The sequence below is a fragment of the Poecile atricapillus genome, chromosome 26 (genome assembly GCF_030490865.1).
Source record: "Poecile atricapillus isolate bPoeAtr1 chromosome 26, bPoeAtr1.hap1, whole genome shotgun sequence".
Taxonomy (NCBI): domain Eukaryota; kingdom Metazoa; phylum Chordata; class Aves; order Passeriformes; family Paridae; genus Poecile; species Poecile atricapillus.
The window spans coordinates 5,802,096-5,829,671 of record NC_081274.1 but is presented as its reverse complement, the minus strand read 5'-3'; the positions used below and the strand labels follow the sequence as shown (position 1 = coordinate 5,829,671).

General features: G+C 47.0%; 2 protein-coding genes and 1 pseudogene across 9 annotated transcripts in view; 1 reads left to right on the top strand and 2 right to left on the bottom strand.

The window, feature by feature from the left end:
- Positions 1-27,576, top strand: part of LOC131588582 (zinc finger protein 239-like) — a 93,998-nt gene that overhangs the window by 24,965 nt on the left and 41,457 nt on the right. The gene's annotated exons all lie outside the window — the stretch shown is intronic.
- LOC131588644 (class I histocompatibility antigen, F10 alpha chain-like) overlaps positions 1-27,576 on the bottom strand; it is a 196,718-nt pseudogene that overhangs the window by 152,513 nt on the left and 16,629 nt on the right.
- The window catches only part of LOC131588565 (zinc finger protein 239-like), a 129,906-nt gene continuing 115,931 nt past the window's right edge, over positions 13,602-27,576 (bottom strand). For 2 of the 8 annotated variants that reach the window (XM_058857512.1, XM_058857511.1), the window contains exon 2: positions 13,602-15,368. In XM_058857512.1, coding sequence (XP_058713495.1) covers positions 14,616-15,341 — 726 coding nt within the window. In that variant the 5' untranslated portion in view covers positions 15,342-15,368 and the 3' untranslated portion in view covers positions 13,602-14,615. Of the gene's footprint in view, positions 15,462-17,459; positions 17,559-18,367; positions 18,491-27,576 lie in introns of all 8 variants that reach the window. The other 6 variants (XM_058857507.1, XM_058857513.1, XM_058857508.1 and 3 more) reach the window with 6 other exon arrangements.

Here is a 27,576-nt window from a genome sequence, read left to right as displayed (position 1 = left end):
ACAGCACCAAGGTTGGAAGTGAGGAGGATGGGGGCTCATCTGATGCCTTGGATTTCAGTGGAGGAGGTGATGAGTTCAGCAGGAGAATTGCAGCACTCAATATGAATGATCAGCAAGTCTCATTTATTGGTAACTCTAAAACCACTTATATAACATCAATAAGGCTCATACATAGTGCAAAAGCAAGCTCATTATTGGATATTTCATTTAAGGTCAACTTCACCTAGTTCCACATTCCTGTGATCGCTCATCTACGCTGAATTCACATTCTTCTGATCACAGCATCCTGTTCTCAGTTAACAGTTATCACCAAGGTCTTCCTGACTTTGCAACATCTCACACTAACTGTACTCTATTGTCTAATTCTTTCTCAGCTAATTGCTGCATGGGAACATGTTCTTTGCTAGCTAACCATTCCTCTATAATTCCCCTGTTTTCTTTTTGTACTAACAAAACTGTAGAAGTAGCCTTTTTTACCATGTTTTGCAAGCATTGCAGTATTCAAGGAATAAACAGTAACATAATCACAATGATCTATACAACAACAACTGCCCTTTGTGCCAAATTTTTTAACCATCCTGTGAGACCTAGGGATTGAAACCACTCCTCTAATGGATTTGTTTCTATGGTTATTTTTTTCATATTGTTCTGTAGTTGTTGAAGACAAGCCTGAATAGACACTGAATGATCAGAAAGATTCATGCAGCACATTCCATCAAAGTCTTCACAGCCATGGCCTTGTGCTAATAGCAAAAAATCAATAGCAGCTCTATTCTGCAATACAGCATGCCTAACACTGTTCATATCCAAAAGCAAATCAGACAAAACCTTTGATGTATCATTAAGCTGTTTTCCTGTCCAACATGCCAATTGTCGTAACTGTGTTAAAGCTTGGGCACTAGATACTCCAGGTGTAAAAATAGATGACACAATCACTGTAGGACGTTCCCAAAGTTCAACCTTATCTTTGCATTCTGGCCCTAATTGGAACACACTTCTCTTTGTTCGTAACCTGGTTCTCTTGGTTCCTAATAGCTGTGTGGGTGCAAACAGTGTCAATTTCCCAAAATAACAAGGCCCTCCATAAATGTTTGCTGGCAGTCCTTGCCATGCACGATCTCCACAAATTAGAAAAATACCAGGTGATAATTGTAGAGGTGTACTGCTAGAATTTACTTTGTGAGACCAATTGCCACAGTATGCATCATTATTTTGCACATATAGCAAATTTTGTGGAGAAATATTTGTACCATTTGGCCCATGAGACTTTTTCGCATGATTGTTCCTAGCCCAATTGACAAAAGTTAAACAATAATTGCTAGGGGCTGTGGGTACGGAGGAGCCCGCTGGGCCCGAGATACTGGCCCTCCCCTGGAGAGGAGATACTTCTCTGTAAGAGCGACACAATGTCGCTCCCAGGGGTCTTTGAGTTAGTTATGTTAAACTGTTGTGTTTCATTGGTGTTCCCCCCTGCTGTCCCATCCCGATACAGGTATCTCGGGCTTCCCCCTGCCCCTCTCCTTCCCCATAAATATCCCGGGTTTTCCTCTGTTCGAGAGATTCGCTGTTACCGGCACCCTTTGCCGAAGCTTTGCCTGAATAAAGGCTTGTGCCTCGGTGGAACGCTGGACCAGCTGTCTCGTCCCTGCTTCCTGTGTTGCCTGCCGCCGCTGCTGCCGAGCTGAGCTGAGCTGAAATCACTATACTATTACTGAGCTGAGCTGGAATCACTCGACTGCTCGAAGCTGCTCACATGCGCTTCGGGCCAGCCTTTCTCAAGGCTGCTTCTGGAGAAGTCGCGGTGCTCTGGGCTTTCCGCCGCCGCGGCAAGTGGCGACCCGAACGTGGGGCTTTGAAGAAGCCCTGAAGAAGCGTCCGCCTGCACCTTCAGCTGTGAGGCGAGCCGCTGTTGGAGCCGCCACCCCTCGAGGAAGCTTGCTTGCGTTCTAGCAAGAAGCGATCCAAGAGACTGCGACCAGGACCCTCGCTGACCATCTGGGGCAAGGGAAAGCCCCTGAGGACCGGTCGCCAGGTGACCACCCACCCAGCAGCTTTGTTTTCGCCCGCCGGCATCTGCCGAAGAGAAATTGTAAGTGTATCCCGTGAAAGGTTTCTTTTTTCGGGCTTTTTTTTTTCTTTTTTTTGCTGTTTTACTGCTGGGCGGGGAGTGAAAAAGGATGGGGAATGAGTCCTCTGTATTGAGGCTGACCCCACCTGAGAGGGACTTTTATATCCAAGTTGTAACTACCTTAAAAGTGGGAAATTTTAAGTTTTCTAAAGGGGATTTAAAAAGATTTATTCATTGGGTTTTTAATAATTTTAAGATTAATTCGGACTCTGCTAAATCAGGAGTGCAAAGCAGTTTTGCGAGCCCTCCCTCTGGACCCTGAACCAACCATAGATCAGATGGTTGAAGCCTGCACCAAACACTCTTCTGCCTCAAGTGAGAATACAGTGGCACTTGCAGTGGCTAAAGGAGTGGCAGAGGCGATATCTGGAGCTTATGCTGCAGACCCCAATAGAAATTGTTGTTTTAATTGTGGTGAGCCTGGACATTTTTTCAAAGACTGTCCGGAGAGACATTCTATACAACCGCCAGCCCACCAACGATTCCCCAGACAGAACTGGCATTCGGGAAACTTCAAGCAGAGCGGCCCCGCGCTTCGACATCAAATCAAATGCCGCACCGCTCCACCCCTCCTGCCAAACCCACCATCCTGCCTCCACGGGGACCCCGATATCAAACCCAGCAGGTGGAGCGCTCCAGATGGGAACCCGGTGCCAACTGGTAACTAGACTCTCTTTATATATGAAAGGTGACTGTGTTTACAAAGTCCCCACAGGGAAACGTGGACCACCAGGCGGTCCCTCTAACATCTTAATACTTGGGGATCCAACTAACTGTCTAGGACAAATTCATACTATTCCTGAAGTCCAGACTATATACCCTGGAGATGAAATTTCCATCTCTTTGACCTGCATAAACCCTCCTTATTATTTAAAGGAACAGACTCCTGTGGCACAGGCCTTTTTACTTCCTAGTGACTGCCCAGATCATGTTCCCCTCAACCCCAGTGCTATGTGGACACAGGTTGTGGGCTCCTGCAAACCCATTGTGGACTGTAGCCTGTTTTGTTATGGGGAAAGGATTCAGCGCCCAGGAATGATAGACACTGGGCAGATGTTACCATCATCGCCCACTCCGAGTGGCCAGACAATTGGGAATTACAACCTGTGACAAGCATGATTTCAGGAATTGGAGGGATGACAGCCTCCATGAGGAGCAAACGGAATATTGTCATCGAAGGACCTGAGGGACAAATGGCAACCATCAGGCCATTTGTGGTGAGAGCACCAATCACCCTCTGGGAACGGGATCTCCTGTCCCAATGGGGGGCTTCTCTGAGGATTCCCAGCAGGGATTTTTAGTGGGGGTCACTGAGAAGCGCGCCACGCCTACCATCCCCCAACTCATCTGGAAACAGCACCATCCAGTGTGGGTTGATCAGTGGCCCCTATCTGAGACCAAACTGCGCGCACTGGAAGCTCTCGTAGAAGAGCAGCTTGCCAAGGGCCACATCACTGAGACCAATAGCCCTTGGAACTCCCCTGTCTTTGTTCTGCGCAAACCAGGCAAAGACAGGTGGAGACTCCTTCAGGACCTCCGGAAAATCAATGATGTCATTGAAGACATGGGCCCTCTCCAGCCTGGCATGCCCTCCCCTTCAATGCTCCCCTGAGATTGGAAGCTAGCTGTCATTGACATAAAGGACTGTTTTTTCAACATACCACTCCATCCTCAGGACGCCCCCAGATTTGCATTCTTGGTTCCCTCTCCAAACAGACAAGCACCTTTAAAAAGATACCATTGGCTAGTCCTTCCTCAAGGGATGAAGAATTCTCCTACCATCTGCCAATGGTACGTGGCCCGCATCCTGTCACCTGTGAGGACCCTGTTCCCAGATGCCGTCATCCTCCACTACATGGATGACATCCTGGTTTGTGCTGCTGCTGATGACTATCTGCACCGGACTTTACAAAAAACTATCCAAACAATCGAGGACGCTGGATTTGAGATCCGTGAGGACAAGATCCAGCACACCTGCCCGTGGACCTACCTGGGACTCCGGATCCGTGAGCGGACCATCGTGCCCCAGCAGCTGACCATCAGAGATGACCCCAAGACCCTGCGGGACTTGCATCAGCTCTGTGGGTCCATCAACTGGATACGCCCCCTGCTTGGGGTAACAACAGAAGTCCTTGCACCCCTTTTCAACCTGCTCCGTGGCAGTGAGGCCCTCGATTCACCACGTTCCCTCACGCCAGACGCTCGAGAATCCATCACCAAGGTCCAGGAGGCCCTGTCTTCACGGCAAGCCCACTGGTATGAGCCCGGCCTGCCCTTCCAGCTGGTTGTCCTGGGTAAGGCCCCGCGCTTACACGCACTCATCTTTCAATGGGACATGGCATTGAAGGATCCACTCCTTATCATCGAGTGGATCTTTACACATAACCAGCCCACTAAGACTATCACCACTCCACAAGAAATCATGGCTGAACTCATTAAAAGAGCTAGAGTCCGTCTCCGCACTCTTGCAGCCTGTGAGTTCACCTGCATCTTCCTCCCATTGGCAACTGGAAGTTTGGAGCCTTTGCTCCAAACCAATGAGAGCCTTCAGTTCACTCTCGATAGCTATTCAGGCCAAATTTCTATACACCCACCTGGCCACAGACTTTTCAAAACCACATTTAATTTGGTCCCCAAATCATTACAGAGCAAAACACCGCTCCAGGCCCTGACGGTTTTCACAGATGGCTCAGGGAAATCCCACAAGTCAGTCATGACTTGGAAGGACCCCAAGACACAGAAATGGGAGTCTGATGTCCAAGTGGTCGAGGGATCACCACAAATTGCTGAATTAGCAGCCGTTGTCAGAGCTTTTGAGAAATTCCAAGAACCTTTTAACCTGGTGACTGATTCGGCTTATGTGGCTGGAATAGCTATGAGAGCAGAACATGCATTTCTGAAAGAAGTCTCTAACCCAAATTTATACAAATTGCTTTCTGAATTAGTATATCTTATCTCTCACAGAAAGCAACCTTACTATGTCATGCATGTGAGGGCGCACACCGACCTCCCAGGTGCCATTGCCGAAGGAAACAGGAGGGCAGACGCCTTAGCCATGCCTGCTGCAGCAGCCAATGTCCCTGACATTTTCACACAAGCGAAATTGTCCCACCAGTTCTTCCACCAAAATGTGCCTGCACTGATGAGAATGTTCAGACTACCCAGAGACCAGGCTAGGGCAATAGTTGCCACCTGTCCTAATTGCCAATCGTTCCAAATACCTGTCGTTAACTCCGGGGTTAACCCCCGAGGACTTAACAGCTGCCAGATATGGCAAACCGATGTCACTCACGTCCCGTCCTTCGGGAGAGTCAAATATGTACATGTCTCCGTAGACACCTTCTCTGGTGCAGTGTTTGCCTCAGCCCATGCAGGAGAAAATGCCAAGCACACCATCCGACATTTTCTCCTTGCTTTTGCGACCCTGGGAGTCCCAGAACAAATTAAAACAGACAATGGACCCGCTTACACCTCTCACAAACGAAGAGACTTTTTCAATGAGTGGGGGGTGAAACACACCACGGGCATTCCTCATTCCCCTACAGGGCAATCAATAGTAGAAAGAACCCACCAAAACCTAAAAAGAGTCCTTGATCACCAGCGAGGAGGAACAGAGATCATTCCTCCCATTGAGAGGCTCTGTAAGGCTCTATATGTCATGAACTTTCTAAATTGCTCACCTACAGAGCCTGACCCCCCTGTAATACGGCACTTCTCTAATTCGACCCATGCCAAACTCACAGAGAAGCCACCGGTGCTGATCAAAGATCCTGAATCACAACGGACATCAGGACCCTTCCCACTGATTACCTGGGGGAGAGGGTATGCGTGTGTGTCCACACCATCAGGACCTAAATGGCTCCCAGGGAAAAATGTAAAACCAAACTTAGGCCCTACAAACCCTGCACCAGATTCAGAACTTTCAAAGTCTCCTGAGACCCACACAGGTCCAGAAAAACAGCAGTCCACTGCGGCCTGGAAACGGAGACGTCGTCGGAGTCCACAGAACCGACCTGCCACCAGACCAACAACCAGACAGAGGCCAAACCGTCCTGCTACCAGGGCCGCAACGAGACCACTGCCAACGTCACGCCTGACACTGTGACAAAAATGGAGAGCAAAACCATCCTTGAGTTCCTGATGTCCCTGGTTATCTGGATGCTCCTGAAAACATCAGCTGTGGATGCCTGGCTAGTAGCACAGCCCCAGGAGAACGTGTGGATCACCCTCGCAAAGACACTCCAACAAGACCACATGTGCTTGTCCATGGGCAGTGCCACCAACCCTCTAGACCTTTTGCTCCTGGCCCATGGACATGGCTGTGAGGAATTTAACGGACTGTGCTGCTTTGACCTCTCCAGCCCCAGTGAAGGCATCCACGCCCGCATCCAGAGACTCCAACACACGGTCCAGGAACTCCAAACTGAAAAGGAGCCCCAGTGGCTTGAGGACCTTTTTGGAAACTAAGGGCTCAAAGGATGGGTTGCCTCCCTCCTCAAAAATTTTTTTTCTTTTCTTGAGTTTTCCTAGCTGTTATTATCTTCCTAAGTATGTTTTCATGTTTTAAGAAGCTATCAGCTAACTCTCTAGGGGATGCCTTTTTAATAAATAAAGAAGTGGGAGTTGTGGGTGCGGAGGAGCCCGCTGGGCCTGAGATACTGGCCCTCCCCTGGAGAGGAGATACTTCCCTGTAAGAGCGACACAATGTCGCTCCCAGGGGTCTTTGAGTTAGTTATGTTAAACTGTTGTGTTTCATTGGTGTTCCCCCCTGCTGTCCCACCCCGATACAGGTATCTCGGGCTTCCCCCCGCCCCTCTCCTTCCCCATAAATATCCCGGCTTTTCCTCTGTTCGAGAGATTCGCTGTTACCGGCACCCTTTGCCGAAGCTTTGCCTGAATAAAGGCTTGTGCCTTGGTGGAACGCTGGACCAGCTGTCTCGTCCCTGCTTCCTGTGTTGCCTGCCGCCGCTGCTGCCGAGCTGAGCTGAGCTGAAATCACTATACTATTATTGAGCTGAGCTGGAATCACTCGACTGCTCGAAGCTGCTCGCATGCGCTTCGGGCCAGCCTTTCTCAAGGCTGCTTCTGGAGAAGTCGCGGTGCTCCGGGCTTTCTGCCGCCGTGGCAAGGGGCTGAACCTAACAGTCTTAACTCTTGTGGTTCTGACCCAGTACCATTTAAACCTGTAGCAATGTACCAATTTTGAGCACCAATGGGATTTGCTGGAATTAAACCTGTGTCACAGATATTGATCATGAATTTACCTGATGGAATTTCACATAATGTTTTGTTTGCTTCCTTGGGTGTTTTCCAATTCTTTGTCCAGTTTTTAAACATCGTGGCATTGAGTGAATCATCTAAAGGTGTGCCCACTAAACAAGTTCGAAAAGGATCTGAAGGGGTAGCCATTGAAAGGCAAAAATTATCCTGTCCAGTTTGATTAGCCCACGTTACCCACATATTTTGTCTTTCATCCATGTCAATAAAAAACCCTTAATTTCCCTTTATACAACAACTTGATCAGAGATAGTCCTCTAAGGACTTTAAAAGGATTGCGGCAGTTCAGCCAGCATCTTGGCTGGATCCCATGCGAGATCTTGCTTCCCTTTTCTTTTACCCCTCTGCCTCGCCCGTCGATTTGGTTGCTTCGAACCACGGGGTGTTCCATCTTCTCGGCAGCAGGGGTAACTTTCAAGGAAAGACCCTTTTTCTCGAGACTGCCATTTTAAGAATTGCTCCCAATTTTTATTTTTTACCCCTGGAATATCATACCTGACTTGTGTAAGTGTCTTATGACAACGTATTGTGGTTATTTCAATAATATACGGTAAAGGGGTATTAGGATGGTAACAATAATTTTCTGGATTTATTCCAAAAGCAAAAATCTCCCACCATCTATCAGATCCTTTTTCAAATTGTCCTGTTTGCACACCTTCCTGTAATGCAATCTCAGTTAAATTTCTTTCAAAGTTGTAACACTCTGTACAAGTCCCTCTTGGAGATCAACCCCACTTAGAATGTATCCACCACTTTTCTTTACACACTTCACAAATGTAACATACAAAAGGATAACATTCACAATTTGGTACTGTACACAAGATTTGCATGTGAGAGTTCATCAGATCCCGTCTCTATGTTGATGGTAGAGAGCGAGAAGTATCTGCTAAATTTTCTGGATCAGCTGAAGGTAAATCACTGGGATCAGCAGGTTTAGTCCATCGGCTCGGCACCCAGACAGGCCCTGTGGGGGTAGACACACAAAGATAACCACGTCCCCAATATAGTACCTTGCTAGGACCTCCCCACAGACCTGTTTTTGGATCCTTATAGCGAACCCATATTGGATTTTGAGTTTTCTCTGCTTCAGGTGCACTATGACGTATTGCTGCAGGCAAATCACTGTTTCCAAAAATACACAGAAAATTTAAAACAAATAAACAACGCAATAATCGTTCTTGTGGATCTCTGATCTCCCTAAATTTATTCAGATATTGTTTTAGGGTACCATTTGCTCGTTCTACTATTGCCTGACTCGTGGGGGAATGTGGAATCCCTGTTATGTGTTTGATTCCCCATGACTGCATCACCTGCTTAATTCTACTACTACAATAAGCAGGTCCATTGTCTGTTTTAATAGAACGTGGAACTCCCATGACTGCAAAACAACATACTAAATGTCGCTCAACATTCCGTGCTTTCTCACCAGATTGAGCTGTAGCCCAGATGTAATGACTATAAGTATCGATGGTGACATGTACATATTTAACTCTCCCAAACTCTGCAACATGAGTAATATCCATTTGCCACAACTCATTAGCCTGTAATCCTCTAGGGTTTACCCCAAGACCCAATCCACTGCCTTGATTATGAAAACTACAAATAGGACATGCTTTGACAATAGCCCGAGCCTCCTCCAAAGGTATCTGAAACTCTCAATGGAGACCTTTTGCATTTTGATGAAAGATGGCATGAGCTTCTCTAGCTAATGTCTGTGGTGGGACAGGGCTATTTTGCGACAATGACACCAATCGGTCTGCCCTAGCATTTCCTTCTCCTAAACCCACATCCCATTTGTGGCTACGAATATGGATAATAGCAAAGGCTGCAGTCCTCAACTTTATTGCTCTTTGAAGCTGCAAAAACAGTTCATATAAACGAGGGTTTTTTACTTCCTTTATGTCTGCATTTTCAATACATTCACTCACTCCTGCAACATATAAAGAATCAGTTACGACATTAACAGGACCCTTAAACTGCACCAAAACCCAAACAACAGCAACTAATTCCAGAGTTTGTAATGCGTCCTCCTTTTGAGCTGGAATAATATGATGATTCCATTGTCCTTGTGAATCTTGCCATGTCGCAGCAGCTGTGCGAGATTTCTTTCCAGCATCCGTAAACACAGTTGATGCCCCTGGTAATGGCACAAATGATCGTTTGGGCTTTTCGATCCAATTCTGCTGGCCTATCCATCCTAGTGGTATTCGAGGCACTTCCTCAGTACTGACTACACTGCTGTTGTCAAGCAATGCTTCTTGCAATGTGGAGCTGTGAATTAAATACCAATCTAAAGTGTCCTTTTTTATTAGCATCTGAATTACAGCTGGATCTGCACCCATAATTTGCCACAATCGCTTCCGCCCTTGTTTTATCAAATTTGCTAAAATTTCAATTTTTTGAATTAAGGTATGTCTCTGTTGTAGCGGTGGCAACAACCACTCTAATACCCATATCTCCCCTGTTTTCTTTTGTTGCTGCGTTAAAGCACCGATGAGATGTTGAGGTCCGAACCATACAGTAAGGTTAATGTCCAAGTCTGGATCTCGCCTATGAACAACACCTGTCTGGATACAGTCCATTATTTTATTGAGAGCTTCTTGTTGTTCACTGGTGACCTGTATGGGTGCTGTAGGATCAGTACCTTTTAACAAAGGTCGTAAGGATTGTAAAAGTTCATTAGGAATACCCACAACAGGTTTAAGCCATTGTAAATCTCCTAGCAATCGCTGAGCATCATGAACAGTATGAAGTGACATGTTTAATGACAGTTTCTGAGGGGCAACAGACTGCTCAGTTAAAGTCCACCCGAGATACTTCCATGGGGATGACTGCTGTATTTTCTCAGGTGCAACCACCAGTCCATTCTGAAGTAGTTGTGTTTGAATGTCTTTAACTTGTTTATCTGTAAAAGGTTGTGACTGAGCAAAAAGAATATCGTCCATATAATGATAAATAATGGTTGTAGGCCATCGAACACGTAGTGGCTGCAAAGCATTATCAACGTCAAGCTGGCACAAGGTAGGAGAATTACGCATACCCTGTGGTAAAACTGTCCATTCAAATCTTTTGTCTGGTTCTGCTTGATTTAATGAAGGCAAGGTAAAAGCAAATCTGCAAGTATCCTGTTCATGCAGTGAGATAGTGAAAAAACAGTCCTTTAAATCAATTATTAACAAGGGCCAATCTTTTGGTAACATTGCAGGATTGGGCAAACCAGGTTGTAGCGCCCCCATTGGTTCCATTTGTTCATTGACTGCACGTAAGTCATGCAGCAATCGATATTTCCCAGATTTCTTTTTTATAACAAAAATAGGAGTATTCCAAGGACTTGTTGACAACTTTAAATGTCCTTGTTGATATTGTTCCAGCACTAATTGATGAGCGTGTTGCAGACTTTCCCTTTTTAAAGGCCACTGTTCAACCCATACTGGTTCCTGAATTATCCATTTAAGTGGGAGTGGGAAAGTCCAAACAATGGCCTCTATTCTAAAGGGTGTTCATTGGTCAAAATAACACCAAGTTGTGACAAAATATCTCGCCCAATTAGACATTGAACCTTGTCTGGTAATGGGACAACTGACAAAACAGAATTGATGACCTTCCCATCTAATTGAATCTGGATTTGTGGAGACCTTTTTGCTAAAGTTAAGCCTCCCATCCCTGTAACAGTAACCATACTAGGCAACAAAGGCCATTCCTGAGGCCAATACTGTGGAGCAACAATACTTGAGTCCGCCCCAGTATCCAATAGTCCTTCTAATTGGTGGGATTCTCCGTTATAATTGAGAACAACTGTTTGCTTGGGTCGAGTGTTTAAGTCCAGAGTAAGTAATGTAAGTTCTCCTGTAGAACCAAATCCACCCGTACCCCGTGATTGATTTTTCAATGGTGTCAATTGATGGGTATATTGCGGTAATGGCACCAATTGTGCAATTCGCTGTCCCTTATCAATTCTGGTTGGTGGTGCCAGTGTATATGCCATGATATATATTTCACCAGAATAGTCCACATCAATTACTCCAGGTAAAATAAACAGTCCCATTAGACTAGCAGATGAATGTCCCAACACTATTGCACCCATAGCTTTTCCATTTATCATCACTGGTCCAATAATTCCCATGGGAATCTTGTAGGGCTGTGATGTCAATAAATCCACAGTCACTGAGGCTGCCAGGTCCAGGCTGAGGCTCCCTGCTGTGGCAGGCTGGAGGGAAGTTGCACTGATGTTCTGGCAGCTGCTATTTGTGTCTTGGTGCAGCGGCTTCTCGCGCTGGCTTTCCCGTTTCCCGATCTCCAGCGGCAGACATTATCAGCGTGGGTATTGGACCAACACTGATTGCACCAAACAGATGGTACAGTACATTCCTTCCGAATATGTCCAAGGTTGCCACAGCGAAAACATTTGAGTCGGGAGGCTGGAATCCTGCCACTGTTGGTTGTAGCTGCTTGTAGGGGTGCAAGAGCTGCTAAAACCTGACTCTGATTAGATGCTAGTTCTTTAATTGCCTGGACTAACATTGCCTGTGAGCCCACTGGTATATTAGACATCCTCTCTAATGTCTCTTCAATAGTCCAGTTAGCATTTAGGGAATTTAAACCTGACCTGGTTGCTGGATTACAATTTTGTAATGCACATTGTTTTAATAATGCTCTCCTCATATATTCAGGAACACCTGCTCGCTCTATAGCTGCAGATGCTTTATCAATAAATGCTCCAAATAGCTCATCTCGCCCCTGTTTAATACCCATATAAGATGGAATACCTCCTGGCTCTTTAATCTGGTGAAATGCAGCTCGCACTAACCGCATTCCTTCCCTCAACTTATCTGGTCCCAAAATAGCTTGTGCTTCCACTTGACTATATGCCCCTAAGCCCATAAGTTCTTCCAAAGTTAGTCCATGCAGTGGATCACCTGCCTGTCTTTGCACATTTACACTTTCTTGACAATAAGCTTGCCAGTGTGCATTAAACAACAACTGCTGATGCTGACTAAGAATCAATTTCATAATACTCCTACAATCTGCAGGCAACAAAATCTGTGTACCCCACAAATAACCAATCATCTGTCTAACCGGTTCACTGGTCACTCCAAACTGACTGTAGACCGCAACTGTGATAACCATTTCCAATCTAAAGCTGTAATTTGAGCTTGTATTCCTCCCCTTTGCATCGGTGCAAAGGTTACGAGACATGCTACTTCCAATACAGCATCTGCTATTTCCTGATCTCTTGCAAAATATTCCGTGCCAACGCAGCCCATGTCTCCCTTCTTCCCGTGCAAGTCTCACCTAACTCACGCCCTTCCCCAGGGACAGATTTATTTCCTATAGGGGAGGATGGTAATGGTGCCGAAGGCTCCGTTCCAGAATCCAGGTTAGTAGGTGAAGGAATTGGAGATGGCACAAGAGGATTAATAGCTGTGGCAGGGGTCAGTGACTGCGTGGGGGGGGTCAAAATTACTGTATTCGTGGCAGGTGGCAATGGACACTCATTAATTCCCTCTAATAATCTATTTTTTGACATAGCTGCAGTTGCCTTTGTGGCAGCTGCCTGTTCAGCCTGATACTGCAAAAAAACATTATGAACTGTCCGCCACAGTTTTCCCAATTTTTTAGCAGTTTTATCATCATCTAAAGTAGCTTCCCAACAATTTATCTCCAAATTTTCACCACTCACTTAATTCATGGACTGTATGGGGATTCTGAAAACAACCCTGAGCATACCCATAAGCAAGAAGTCCAGGAAGCTCCTTGTGCAAATCAAAGTCTTTAACCTGTCGCTTTTCTAAAAAGCAGGTAAATAAATCATATGCTGCTTGCCTTTCCATCTTACCGTCAGCGCGCGCTGTTGCAGCCCCTACAAGGTTTCGGCAGCACGTTACGGCCAGGACTCTACTCCGAGGTTGCCTGGGGTGCGGCACCGTTGCTGTGTGATCAGGACTCGCCTGTGAGGTTGTCTGGAATGCAGCACAGCTGTTGTGTTTCGTCGTCCTTGCTGCAAAGGACCCGTCCCCTGTCGCCGACTCCCTTGGCCGACTCCGACTCCTTTTTAAGGTCCAAAAGGCTCCAAAGGTCCCAAAGGCTCTGAAGGTTCCAAAGGTTCCAAGGGTCCCTAGGGTCCCAAAGGTCCCCAAGGCCCCTGCTATTCAGGCGCCATTTGTCGAGTTCGGCAGGAGAAATGCAGCACTCAATATGAATGATCAGCAAGTCTCATTTATTGGTAACTCTAAAACCACTTATATAGCATCCATAATTGGGCTCATACATAGTGCAAAAGCAAGCTCATTTTTGGATATTTCATTTAAGGTCAACTCCACCTAATTCCACATTCCTGTGATCGCTCATTTATGCTGAATTCACATTCTTCTGATCACAGCATCCTGTTCACAGTTAACAATTATCACTAAGGTCTTCCTAACTTTGCAACATCTCACACTGACTGTACTCTATTGTCTAATTCTTTCTCAGCTAACTGCTGCATGGGAACATGACCTTTGCTCTCTAGCCACTCCTCTACACTTCTCACTTCATCATTAACTCTAACTAGTTCCAGCAAGGCTTATCTCTAGATAAGATCCCTAATTTTTCTAAAATACCTAATTTTTTAAAATTAGTGACGCCAAAGGAGGTTTCAGAGGGTCCTTGGAAAGGCTTGGGGTGTCTGTGAGAGGTTTTGGGGGTCCTGACCTGTGCAGACCCCCCTGGGATGCTGTCAAACGCCACCCACAGCAAGATGCTGATGGGGACTGAAGTTTCTGGGTTGGGCTTCATCTTCCTGGCACTGGGGCTCGGCTTCTGCCTGCGCAGGAAGGTGAGGGGGGGTCTCGGGGGTCGTGTCCTCCCCCCCCATAGAGCGTGTGTGCTACCCTGGGGCCCCCCAAGCCTGGTGTCACACCCTTTTCTCTGCCCACACAGCTCCTGAGGCAAAAGCTTCTCTAGGATTTATAGTCAACAATTCCCAATGTCATTCTGTATCCTGTTGGATTTTCATTCCCCTGTTTTCATCCAGGTGCCCACAGGGAGCCAGGAAGATGTGGGGCCTCCCAGCCAGGTGTCTTCCCAACACGCATCATCAGGACCACGGATCACCAGGGCTCTGCCCAACGGGGGTCACTGGGGATCATCCAACGCCGATCCTCCCATGGGGGATGGAGCTGGAGCAGCGCACGAAGCTCTTCCCGCACTCGGGGCACTCGCAGGGCTTCCTTTACTGGTGACTCCGTTGGTGTTTGGTCAAGTCAGAGCTCCTGGAGAAGCTCTTCCCACACTGGGGACACTCGTAGGGCCTCTCCCCACTGTGGATGCACCGGTGGACGGTGAGGTTGGAGTTGTGCTTGAATCCCTTCCCGCAGTCGGGGCAGCGGAAGGGCCTCTCGTCTGTGTGAATCCGCTCATGTCTGAGGACATGGGAGCTGGTCTGAAACCTCTTCCCACACTCAGGACACTCGTAGGGCCTCTCCCCAGTGTGGATGCGCTGGTGTGCCCTCAGGGCGGCGCTCCACCCAAAGCTCTTCCCACATTTCAAGCAGGTGTAGGGCCGTTCCCCTGTGTGGATCACCTGGTGTGTCATCAGGTCAGAGATCTCTCTGAAGCTCTTCCCACATTTCCCACACTCATAGGGCCGTTCCCCAGTGTGGATTCTCTGGTGTTTCCAAAGGTTGGAGTTCTGGCTGAAGCTCCTCCCACATTCCCCACACTCGTAGGGCTTTTCCCCGGTATGAATCACCTGGTGCTGGATCAGGTGGGTGCTGTACCTGAAGCCCTTCCCACATTCCAAGCACCTGTGGGGCTTCCCCCCCAGCTCTGAGCTCTGGCTGGATCTCTGGCTGTGTTCCTGGCACTGGGGGGATCTTTCCTCCTCGCAGCTCCCTGGGCTGGGTTTGCAGCCCCTCCTCGTGCGGGATCTCTGGGGCTTTTCCTCCTCCTCTTCCATCTGGACACAGTTTGGGAATGAAAATTCCTGGTTAGGAGGAAAAAAAGACAGGAGAGCGCCTTGGACTGGGGGTTCCTCCTTGCCCAAGTTCATCTCAGAAAGACACTGGGCATCTTGTGTCTGTAACAAACCAAAACAGCAAGATTCAGCAAAAACATCCTCCAAACATAAAAACACTGGTCAAAAACTACCCAAACACCAAATTCTGGCAAAACCCCCGCCAGAATAGAAAGATACAGCCCCTGCAAAAAGACAAAGCACCAACATTTAGCCCCATAAAGCTCAGAAACACCAAGATTCAGCCCCATCAAAATTGTGGATCCCCTCCCCAGTCACCTCCAGGGCAACACTCCTGGGACTTCACATACAGGGAGGGTGGAACCTTGTGCTGCTTCCTCTTCCTGCTCCTCCACCTCCTGTGTCCCTACTCTTCTTCACACTCCTCTTCCTCCTACTATTTCTCCTCCTACACAATCCCACCTTCTCCTTCCACGTGAATTCTTTGACCATTTTGTTCTTCAGCCCTGCTTCTCCTTCCCTTCTCCTCCTGCCCCCAGGCCCAGCACCCACTGCCGCCCCCCTCTTCCCCCCCAGTCCCACAGCATCCCACCGCAGGGGCACGGATGGAGCTGGGCCAGCTCGGCCCGGGGCAGCGCTGGGCTCTCGGCCGCTTCCGCCCGCACTCGCTCCCCACTGCAGCCGCTCCCGCCACCACAGCGCGGGGGGGCCCGGCCTTGGCGCTCCCCCCTCCCACCTCCCCAAATTCCCCTCAAGGGGGGCGCCAAGGCCCGGGGGGGAGGGGCGCAGCTGGGCTCCAGTGGGACCATTGAGGGGACAAAATGGAATGTTAGAAGGGCATCCTGGACAAAAGGATGATGACCCCAAAATATCTCTCAAGGGTCCCTTGGGAGCATGTGGAGGTCGTTTGCACATTCTCCCAGAGGGAATTAAGGACATGGACACCCAGGGGGGCAAGAAGGGAAGTCCAGAAGGGATTTAGACAACAGGGGATGGATGGTGTTGGAGTCCTGGGAAGGGATTGGCTGAAGGGGAGGGTGCAGGAATGTGCTTAAGGCAAGAAGTAACAAGAGCAATCTATGGGGTAAGAAAAATGAGAATGGAAAAGAAGAGAAAGAGCAAAATACTGAGGATTGGGATGTTTCTCTGAAGGGTCTTATCCTCAGAATTTGCCAGCTGACTCAGATCCTTTGTATCCCAGTTTTCCAGGACAGGAAAAGAAGGAGGTCAGGATTTCAGGGGGTTTCTCTGAGCTGGGAGCGGCAGGAGCGGGCGCAGAGCTGCGGCACCGGGAGCACGGGCTGGGGGCCTGTGGGGAGCTGTGGGGCCGGGCCGGGGCTGTGGGGCAGCTGGGGCTCAGCGCCGGGCGCTGCCTGACCCCAGCACCCCCCGGGCAGGGCCGGCAGTGGCCCCCGGCCCCCAGGAGGCTGCGGGACGCCCCGGACGCTGCCCGGCCCCGTGGAGCTGCCGGCCCTGCCCGCCGGGGGGGCCGCCTTTGGACACTGCGGCAGGACAGGCACCGGCTCTGGGATACGGGCTGGGGAGGGGAGCCTCAGCACAGCCAGCACCAGGAAGGAACAGCTCAGAAATGGGGATTAGACCTGCAAGGATCCAGATGATCTTCTAAGCATTTTGTGCTGGGTCCCTGGAGAAAGGAAGGATTTTGCAGAAAGCTCAGCAGCTGCCACACGATGAGCACCCACAGGCACTGAGGGGGGCTGCAGCAGGGCCACAAGAAGCCCCTGCAGCACTTGCTCCCAAAGGCTCAGCAGCTGAATGCAGCAAGGGATGAGCAAAAGGCCAAGCTGAAGGCAAAGGCCATGGCACAGTTCCTACAGCCCCTGAGGGATCAAGCCCAGGGCCCAAGGGGGCCCCAGCACCCAGGGGACACCCTCGGCCACAAGCACCTGGCACAGGCATTGCCCTCCTGGCCAGGGGACAGCCCACCCAAACAGCCCCTGGCAAGGAATCAGCCTTCCAGCTGCAGGGCACAAGGACACTGCAAGCACAGACAGGAGCACCCTCAGCACGAGCAAGTCCAGCCCTTGATGGACACGGATTCTTAGCGCTCTCACAGCTCCCATTACACCAGGGACCCACCACACTGCAGCCCTTGGGAACATCCAGGGTGGCTCTGGATCCAGAGGAGACCTTTCCTGATGGACACAGGGGCCTCTCCATCCACTCAGAATCTTACACCTAAAAGGGGAAAATTGTTAGGGAATATTATAATTATTAAGGCACTAAGTGGGAAAGATGAGTGGGTGTGTTTTATTCAGCCACTATTAGCAGATGGGGGGAATGGGTTTGAAATGCAGGAGCTTTTATTTGCTCACATTTCTGATTGTAATTTACTGGGAAGGGATTTGATGGCTAAATTTGGAATGCAAATTAATGTTGCAAAAGGTGATACAGAGGCTGGTTCTGCTGTACCTCTGTGTCAAATGTCTGGCAGAGCCACGGCTGAAGTGAACCCACAAGTGTGGGCAGCCCCAGGGAAATTGGCAAAATTAGATATGGAGCCTCTCCAAATTTCCCTGAAGTAACCAGGACAAGAGGTGTTGAAAAGCAATCCCCTGTTCCAAGGGAGGGAAGGAAGGGCTCACAGCCTGTCTCTGAGTCCTGCTCAAGGCACGGCTTGGGGAGCTAGGGATGGCTCCCTAGAATGCTCCTATTCGTCCAAACAAGAAATCCAATGGAATCCACAGAATGCTGCAGGACTCAAGAAGAAGAAATGAGATGATGAAACCGAGGCACCCCACACTCTCATATCCTTACACCATCCTGAACCAGGTGCCCTCCTCACACTGCTGCCATTCACAACTTGATGCAAAAGATGCTTTCTGGGGATCTGCCCAGGGGATGCAAACAGAATTCTGCCTTGGGCTGGCAACAAGAGGTAGAAGGGAAAATGCTCAAGACATGGACGGTCCTTCTGCAGGGATGCACGGAAGCACCGGCCTGACTGGGGCAAGCCTTGCAGGAAATATCAAAGGAATTGACCTCACCCCCAGGGACTGGCTTAATGCAGGATGTGGATGACTTGATCCAGTCAGGAGGACAAGGAGAAGAGGTAGAGGAAGCCTCTGTGAAATGGCTTCATTTTCAGGCTAAAAAGCAGCTTCAAGTATCTGAAAAAAAAGAAAAGGGCAAATGGTAGAGAAAATGGTTAAATATTTGAGACCTATTTTGACTGAAGCTTTGTCTTCTACTGCCCCAGAGAAGGTCCAGGGAATCGCAGAAATAATGTTTCCCCGGACTAAAAAGGAGCTGCAGCAATTCTTAGGATTAACAGGGAATTGCAGGAGCTGGATTGAGGATTCTCTTTTGCAGACAACACATTTTGCCACTTCTTTAGCCCCAGATAGCCTCAATGTTATCGAGTGCACATAAGAAAGAGAACAAAACTTAACAAAATGAAAAAATAAAATGCTCGATGCCCCAGCCATGGCTCTTCCAGACTCAGAAATCTGAATTGCAAGGGAATATTAAACAGGCCACCCCTGAGCCTGCACTGAAGGCAACGCAGCAGCAGCCAGGGCTCCCCAGCGGGGGAAGCCCCTGGGCCTGCCCACAGATCCTCTGCTCAAATCCTCGGCCTGGCCACCCTCCTTTGCCATCTCCAGCCACTGCGGGACAATCCTTGCTCTCACTCTTGCAGCTTCAGCCCCTTCTGTGCCTGCCCTCGCCACAGCTGCTGGGGAAGGCACCGGGACAATTCCACTCTGCCTCTCAATTACACTCACACTCTGCCCTGCCTGGGATTCGATTCTGGCAAAACAGACCAACTTTAAAATGGCTTCAAATCTTATTTCTCTAATCACACTAGGTTTGCCTTTACCTTGGGGAAAGGAATTTTAATGTTTCTTTTCCACCACTCAGCACAGATGAAATTAACATCTCAACAGACTGGGAATAGCCCAAAAGATTCTCCCCAAGATAACGACCATCAACAAAACATCAACACCCAGCAGCAAACATCAACCAACATCCACCCCAGACACTGCCCCAGGCACAGCTGGAGACACCTGGTCTGGAAAAGGCTGAGCAGGAAATCCAGGAGTGCCCACCTAATTCACATCACAGGCACAGAAATCCGGGTGCAACAGGAAACCAAATCCTAACAACTCCACACCTTGAAACCAATGAACATTAAACCAAAGGTTTATGGGGTCAGACTGTATATAGTTTAGGAAACATCTATTAAATTCACATGTCTTGGAATGATTTTCTCTGCACACTCAGCCAAAGTGAGGAATTAATGATTTCTGTTGCACATTTTGGCCTGACTCCACTCATGCCTTGATTTTATATTGTCGGAGAGATTTTATTCATCCCACAGGTTTGGTGACAAGACTACACCATTATTATACATTTCCTTAATAATCCTACTTCTATATTGTTACTTAGACTGGTAGTGCTGGGCCAGGGTTGGGAGAATCAGTTTTTAGACTTAGGGCAAGAAGTAGAAAAAATCTTTATTGCTTTGAAATTTTTTGGGAATGTGTGTGCATGGCTGTTATGATGGCAAAATTTTGGTGTGTGTTTTTGAATGTTCATCTTTATGCCTCAGTTTTAAAAACTAAGAGTTTTATTGGTAACCCCCTTAACTTGTAAAGTGATAGTATAGTATTATTTTCTTCAAAAATGTCACTTTTCAAGTGGCCACATGTGAGTCATCCCATGGCTGCCCTGGAAGAGAAGTTTCCTTCCAGGCAGCCAGGAGAGGAGCTTTAGAAATGCAAATTAACACTGATGGCCCAAAGCCTGCACAATGGACCAGGGGCTTCCTGCCTGCAGGAGGAATTGGGCTGATTCCCTCTGCCCCTCGGCCCAAGCTCTGCCTGCTTGCACAGATGGAATTTGCACAGATAAAGGCAGAGCCCATTGTGAGGATATCTGACTCTGCAGCAGAAACTGGTTGAGGTGCAAAGGAAAACAGAAAATAGGCTACGTCGCAAAAACTTCACTAAAACAAGATGGGGGGGGAATCATCCCTGTCCCCACTCCAACATGTGCTGTCTCTGTCTATGTTATATAGGCTGTATCAGACCACTGGGGTTTATTTGCTACCACAAGGTCAGAGAAATCAGTTGGGAATCCAAGTACGTGATGATTTAATGAGAAAAGCAGACAATTGATGCAGCCCTGGCTGAAGGGATCACACAGAAATGGGGAAAAGATGAACAACCACCAGAACAAATCCTGCAACACCATGGACCAGACCCTGGGAACCCTGATGAATTCATATCAGACACCAGGGAAACCATTTCTCATTTCAATGGCATAATTACATTACAGGATGTCATTGAAATAATAACCAACCAGACAGCTCCAGCTCCTGACCTTCCCCCCAACCAATCCACTCAGATGAGGAACACAACCTTTCACCATGGGTTGGGGTCAGATTACCTTTTAGCAGAAAAAGGAGAGGTTTGGGGAAAGTTAAATGATTCAAACCGCTGATGGAAAAGAGATCAGCAAGGAAAAGGTACAGAAACAGATAAAAAAGGAAATAGCAAAGCAGCTCATGTACTTGTCCAAACGTGGAAAGGATGGGAAGGGGACACGGTTTCGTGGTTCCCTCACGGACCATGGGTTAAACAAATGCTGTTTCTACTCTCATGTGTTACAGCAACTCTCATCTTTTTACCATGCACCACACCTTGCTGAGTGCAGCTCATTCAGCAGCTGAGCAAGGGGATGCAGGTGGCAGCCAGGCCTCCTGAGCCACAAACGGCTACAAAAGGACAGAGAATGAGGACACTGAGAGCAATCCCAAAACCTAAGAAGAACCAGGAAGATAAAACACAGGCAATGAGTGAATCTGCTTGGAGATAGGGACAGGGACTTGTACAAAAGGCAACAATGGGAGAAATCACCAGTTTCAGATAATGTTACTAATTGACAAGGACTGCTGCTCAGACCAAGTCCCGCTACATTCCTCAACTTCCAGAAGAACAAACACTTCACAGAGCCATGCATTCTCCAGAAGCCCATCCGGCCGCGACCGTCTCCGCCGCTCACAATGTCCCTCTGAGAGAGGTAAGGTGCTTTTCGCTCTGCTCTGGTGCCTGCCGAGAAGACGCAGCCAAAGCTTCGCACGGTTGGGCTGGAGGAATTCCTGGTGTTGCCCAGGCGCCGTCTGTCAGACAAGTGTGAAAGCGTTGCAGGTTGGGCAGCAGTGGTGTGTGGTGCATTGTAACTGTAACACGGAGAAGCTTAAAGGGATTTGAGGTGGCAATGCCCCTGTACCACGTACTTGTCCTTTGGGGTGCTTATTAGCACATTGGAAACAGGGAAACTTTGGGCAAGATTTACGTAAAGTTGATTGATTATTGTAATACATGGTGGCCAGGATATGACCTGGACTGTGGGGAAAAGTGGCCGAGAAATGGATCTTTGCAGTACAACACCATTTTACAGTTGATGTTGTTCTGTAAGCCAGAGGGAAAGTGGGATGAAGTTCCATACGTTGATTTGTTTTTCTATTTGTGAGACAAGCCAGAATGGCAGGCTGAGTGTGGATTGATGGCAGTTAAGGCACGTGTGAGTGATAAATGTGAGGTTTGTGTAAAAGGAAAAAGTTGTTTAGAGCACCTGGCATTAAAAGAACGTTTCTGTCAGGGGAAAAGAGATGGATGTTGATTTACAAGTGGTTTCAGCAGAACCAAAAGAACACGATTTTGTTTTGTCTGCCCCCACTTCACCCAATCCTATTTCACCTAACCCTATCTCACCTAATCCCACTTCACCTTGCCCTCTTTATCCTCCTCTACCACCTTCACCTGATCCTTCTTCACTGGGAGATATCCAAATCTAAACGTGATACAAGGAAATGTGAAAAATGCTGGGGAGGAAGATAGCAGTAGTGGGGTGATGATAATAAATCAGCAACACCGCTATCCCATCAGACTCGGTCACAGCTTGCTCCGGTTCTGGGTAGAATGGGAAAAGATTTGGGCAGACAAAGGCGGACTGTGATTGCCCCCTTGAGACAAGGAGTAGGAGTAGAAGGGCTGGTGTTTGTGGAAGTTCCTTTTTCACCTGCAGACCTGATAATTTGAAAACAATCAGCTGGAACTTAGAGAGAAAATCCTGATAAAGTAGCAGGGGTGGTAAAAATGATTATGAACACTCAGAATCCAGATTGGGATGATATACAAGTAATAGTTGAGAGTTTAATGGACTCTACTGAGAAAGAGATGGTGCTCAGAGCAGCCAAGGAGAAGGTGAGAGAAGATCTCAGAACAGGGCTGGTGACGGCGACTTTAGATGAGAACTTTCCAACCGAGGATCCAGGGTGGGATCCCAATGCCTTTGGGGACATGCGGAGGCTGAAGAGATATCAAGAGTGGCTCCAGACAGGGGTTTGGAATGCTATACCTAAGGCTATGAATTGGTCTAAATTGTATGAGGTAAGGCAGGAAAAGAAAGAATGCCCTGCTGCAATTTTGGAAAGGCTTAAGGAGGCAGCAAGAAAGTATACAGATCTTCAACTAGAAACAGAACAGCGAATGTTCAGCTTGCGTTCATTTTTCTTGGGCAGTCGCAGGATGATATTAGGAGAAAATTGTAGAAGTTAGAAGGAGAAGATTTAAGGAATTTGAATAAATTACTTGAAGTGGCTTGGAAAGTATACAATAACAGGGAAAAGGAAGCTAGTAAAAAGCAGCAGCAAAATCTTTTGGCAGTGATCCAAGGAAGAGAGAATCCAGGTTTCAGAGGATGTGGCAGAGGTGGTCGTGGACTGGGGAGGGGCGGACTTGGCAGAGGACGAGGGGGATGGGTTTTGCCAAGATTGGGGTTAAATCAGTGTGATTATTGTAGACAAGAGGGGCACTGGAAAAATGAATGCCCAAATTGGTTTAACCAGGGCAATCAGTTCAATCAGAATCAAGATGCTTCCAAATTAATGGTGCTGGGGGAGTACAGCAGCTGACTAGAATAGGAATGAAAACCAATACAAGAACCTTTAGTAACTATACAATTGGGAGATAAAGAAGTAAAATTTCTGGTGGATACAGGGGCTACATATTCTGTGCTAAATGATCTAAAAGGGCAAACTGGAGACAAAACAGCAACAATAGTTGGAGCCACAGGGAAGGAGGAGAATTGACCATTCCTGCAACCCCTGGATTTGTGTTTTGGAAACAAAGTGTTAACACATGAATTTTTAGATATGCCTGAGTGTCCAATTCCACTTTGAGGATGAGATTTATTAGCAAAACTTGATGCAGTGATAACTTTTGAAAATGGGGAGCTTTTCATGAAAATACCTGAATCAAAGACAGGATAAATCTTAATGATAAAAGAAAAACCAGTCCCTACTATCCCTCGGGAAGTAGAGGATGCAGTAATTCCCTCTGTATGGGAAACAGACATACCAGGAAAATCTAAGTTGGCACAACCAGTACATGTAGAATGAAAAGAAGGAGCAAAAGCTGTCCAGGTTAAACAGTATCCCATAAAGCCAGAAGCACAGCAAGGAATAGTAAAGATTATTGAAAAGTTTTTGAAGTACCAAATTTTAGAAGGATCTGAATCAGAAATTAATACATCAATATTTCCAGTGAAGAAACCAAATGGTGAGTACAGACTAGAACAGGATTTGAGAGCACTAAATGGAATAACTAAAGATATTTACCCAGTGGTAGCTAATCCTTACACATTGTTGACATCTGTGAAAAAGAAATAGAAATGGTTTACTGTAAGTGATTTAAAAGATGCCTTTTTCTGCATACCCCTTGACAAAGAAAGTAGGAAACTGTTTGCCTTTGAATGGGAAAATCCAGACATTGAAAGAAAACTCAGGTCACCTGAACACGACTCCCACAAGGATACAAGAACAGTCCAACCCTATTTGGAAGCCAGCTGGTGAAGGAGCTGGAGATTTGAACTGAGAATGGGCAAGTTCTGAGGGAGCAATACCTGCTGTTACAGTATGTTGATGATATACTGACAGCTACAGAAGAGAAAACAACCTGCAGAAAGGTAACAATTGAAATTTTAAATCAACTAGGAATGGGAGGATATAAAGTGTCTAAAGGAAAGGCACAAATTGCCCAACAGACTGTGATTTAGCTGGGATGTGAAATCTCACAAGGGCAATGTAAGCTGGGTACTAATCGTATTCAAGCTATTTGTGCCATTCCAAAATCCCAGAACCTGCATGAGCTGCGAGTTTTCCTTGGGATGACAGAGTGGTACCACCTGTGGATCATGGACTATGGACTAATTCCAAAACCCCTGTATGAAGCCCACAACCGCTTACCTGGGGCAAACCACAGAAGGAGGCCTTCCTCAAACTGAAGGAGGCTTTGACAACAGCTCCGGCGTTAGGATTGCCCGATTTGTCCAAAGATTTTCAGCTGTTTGTGCATGAAAGATCACACCCAGCACTGGGAGTGCTGACCCAACATTTGGGAAGCTGGAAAAGGCTGGTAGGCTGCTTTTCCAAACAACTTGACAACGAGAGTGCTGGATGGCCTTCATGCCTGCGGGCAGTTCCAGCCACTGTGATGCTGATCCAAGAAGCCAGGAAACTCACGATGGGTAGACACACAGATGTCTATGTGCCACACATGGTGACCGCTGTGTTAGAACAAAAGGGGGCCATTGGCTATCTCCAAGCAGGATGATGAAATTCCAGGTAATCCTGACTGAGCAGGATGATGTCACACTAAAGACAGCTAACCTCTTGAATCCAGCTTTGTTCCTTACCAGCAAACACATATGCCCAACGAGCAGAACTGGTTGCTTTAACCAGGGCATTAGAGATGAGTGAAGGGAACAAAGTAAATATCTGGACTGATTCAAAACATGCTTTTGGAGTGGTGCAGGTACACAGGGCACTGTGGAAAGAAAGAGGACTGCTGTCTCCTCAAGGTACACACATTAAACATCAAGATGCAGTCCTGAAATTAATAAAAGCAGTACAAAGGCCTGAGCAAGTAGCAATCATGCACTGCAAAGCTCACCAGTCAGGAAGCTCCAAAATTCATGAGGGAAATCGGAAAGCAGACTGGACAGCCCGACAAGCTGCTCAAGAAGTGCAAACTGCAATGGCATTGATACCTTTAAAAACTAATGTATCTCAATTCAATTTACCCCCAGAACCAAAATATTCAATAGAGGATGAGAAATTTGGATGCTCACTGAATGCACAGAAGAATTCAGAAGGGTGGTATGTGACTACACAGGGACAAGTAGTGGTACCCCCCTTGATAATGACAGAAGTTCTACAAATTAAACATAACAAATATCATTGGAGTACAGAGACATTGGTGAAATTGTTAAAACAAAGTTTAATTTCAGTATGGATGTTAACAATGGCAAAATCAGTAATGTCAAAATGTGTAATTTGCTTAAAGAAAAATCTAGTGGCTAGACAACAGGCACAATTAGGGAAAATTCGGGTAGGAGTAGAACCAGGAGATTATTGGCAAGTAGATTTTGTAGAATTACCAAGAACTCGAGGATACAAATATCTATTGGTAGGGCTTGACACATTTTCAGGATGGCCAGAAGCTCTTCCCTGTTGCACAAATCAAGCAAAGGAGACAGTCAAGTGGTTACTGCAAGAAACCATTCCAAGATTTGGGGTGTCTCTAGGAATATCATTTCCATACACCATGGAGACCCCAATCCAGTGGACAGGTACAGAGGATGAATCAGACATTGAAGAGGCAAATCAGCAAAATATGCCAAGAGGCTAAATTGCAGCAGCCACAAGCTTTACCAATAGCACTGCTGAGGATTTGGATAAAGCCTAGAAGCGGGATGTCAGTCAGTCCTTATGAGATATTGGATGGGAAACCATATGAATCCCCTCAACCTAATCCAAATGTACATGTTACAGGGAAGCAAGAGGTGTAGAATTATGTTCTGTCTCTTGGAAAAGCTCCAGCTCGACTTCGGAGCACCCTTGTGTGGAACAGGCCGCTGACTCTTGAGAATCCAGTTCATGACATCCCTTCGGGAGATGAAGTGTACGTTAAAAGCTGGAACGAAGAACCATTAAAAGAAAGGTGGAATGGACCCTATCAGGTACTGTTAACTATCTTGACAGCAGTCAAAGGAGCTGGACTGGATCCCTAGATACATTACACCAGAGTGAAGAAGGTTTCCCCTGCACTGTGGACTGCACAAACTGTAGGGCCAACAAAGCTGCAGATAAAGCGGGTTTGATTGTTTCAAATGTCTAGGTTGCTGGTGACTGTAATGGGGATTATTTTATGGCCTTCACTGCCATCAGTTGGAATCAATGTTACCTTGGGATGTGAAATGCAAAAGGATCAGCTGAGAACTCTTCATTTTAGAATGAAGAGGGATGTGGGGGTGCAGCCAGAAACACAAGTGATAAAAGTCTCTAATACTATTCAGGCAGAAAATGGGATGATTGGATTAATGAAAGATTTTGCCAACACGCAAAACACCAGCAAAATAACTGCCTGTCTGCCAATACCAAAGGCAGCAGGAGACCAAATAAATTGGGGAATTATAACATCAAAATTACCTGAAATGCAAGAGAATAAAAATGAAAATGTGAGCTGTGTATTGCAAATAGATTACGAGTACCAAAATAAGACAGTGTTTGAAAATGCTGTGAAGCCAAAGTATTCATCTAGATGGGATTGTCATGAAAATGGAGGAAAGTATGAACCAAAACTAGGCTGGGATGGGGGATTAGGGAATTATGGATGGTGTTATGAAAAGATAGGAAAGGTCATTAAAGAAAAGATTTCAGTATCAAAGTGGAAGTGTGAAGGACAGGAAGGAAAAGATCGGGCTGAAGCTTGGGACAGTGCATGGTCAATGAGTGTGCTTCAGAAATTCCAATCTATGGCAGCTAGCCCTTGGTGCATTAAGTGGGAAGGCTCTGAAAATGAAACAGATCCAGGGATATGGAACACTGCAACCAGTAGTAGAATGGAGGCAGACAAAGTGAATTGGTGGGTATGGAACAAAACTTAGGACTGTACTTCTGATGATGAAGAAATAAAACAAATGCCACCACTCGCGGTAGCTCTGCAAATTGGATGTGCCTGCAGAGGAATCAAACATAAACAAGGTGAAATAAATGACAAGACAGGACAAATGATCCAAAAGGTAATATGTAGCACAAGTACAATTCAGAGTCCAGGCCAATTTGGATGGGCAGCAAGCGATGGCACCTGGACAACACATTTGCCTGTAGGTGAAAAAGTAAAAGAGA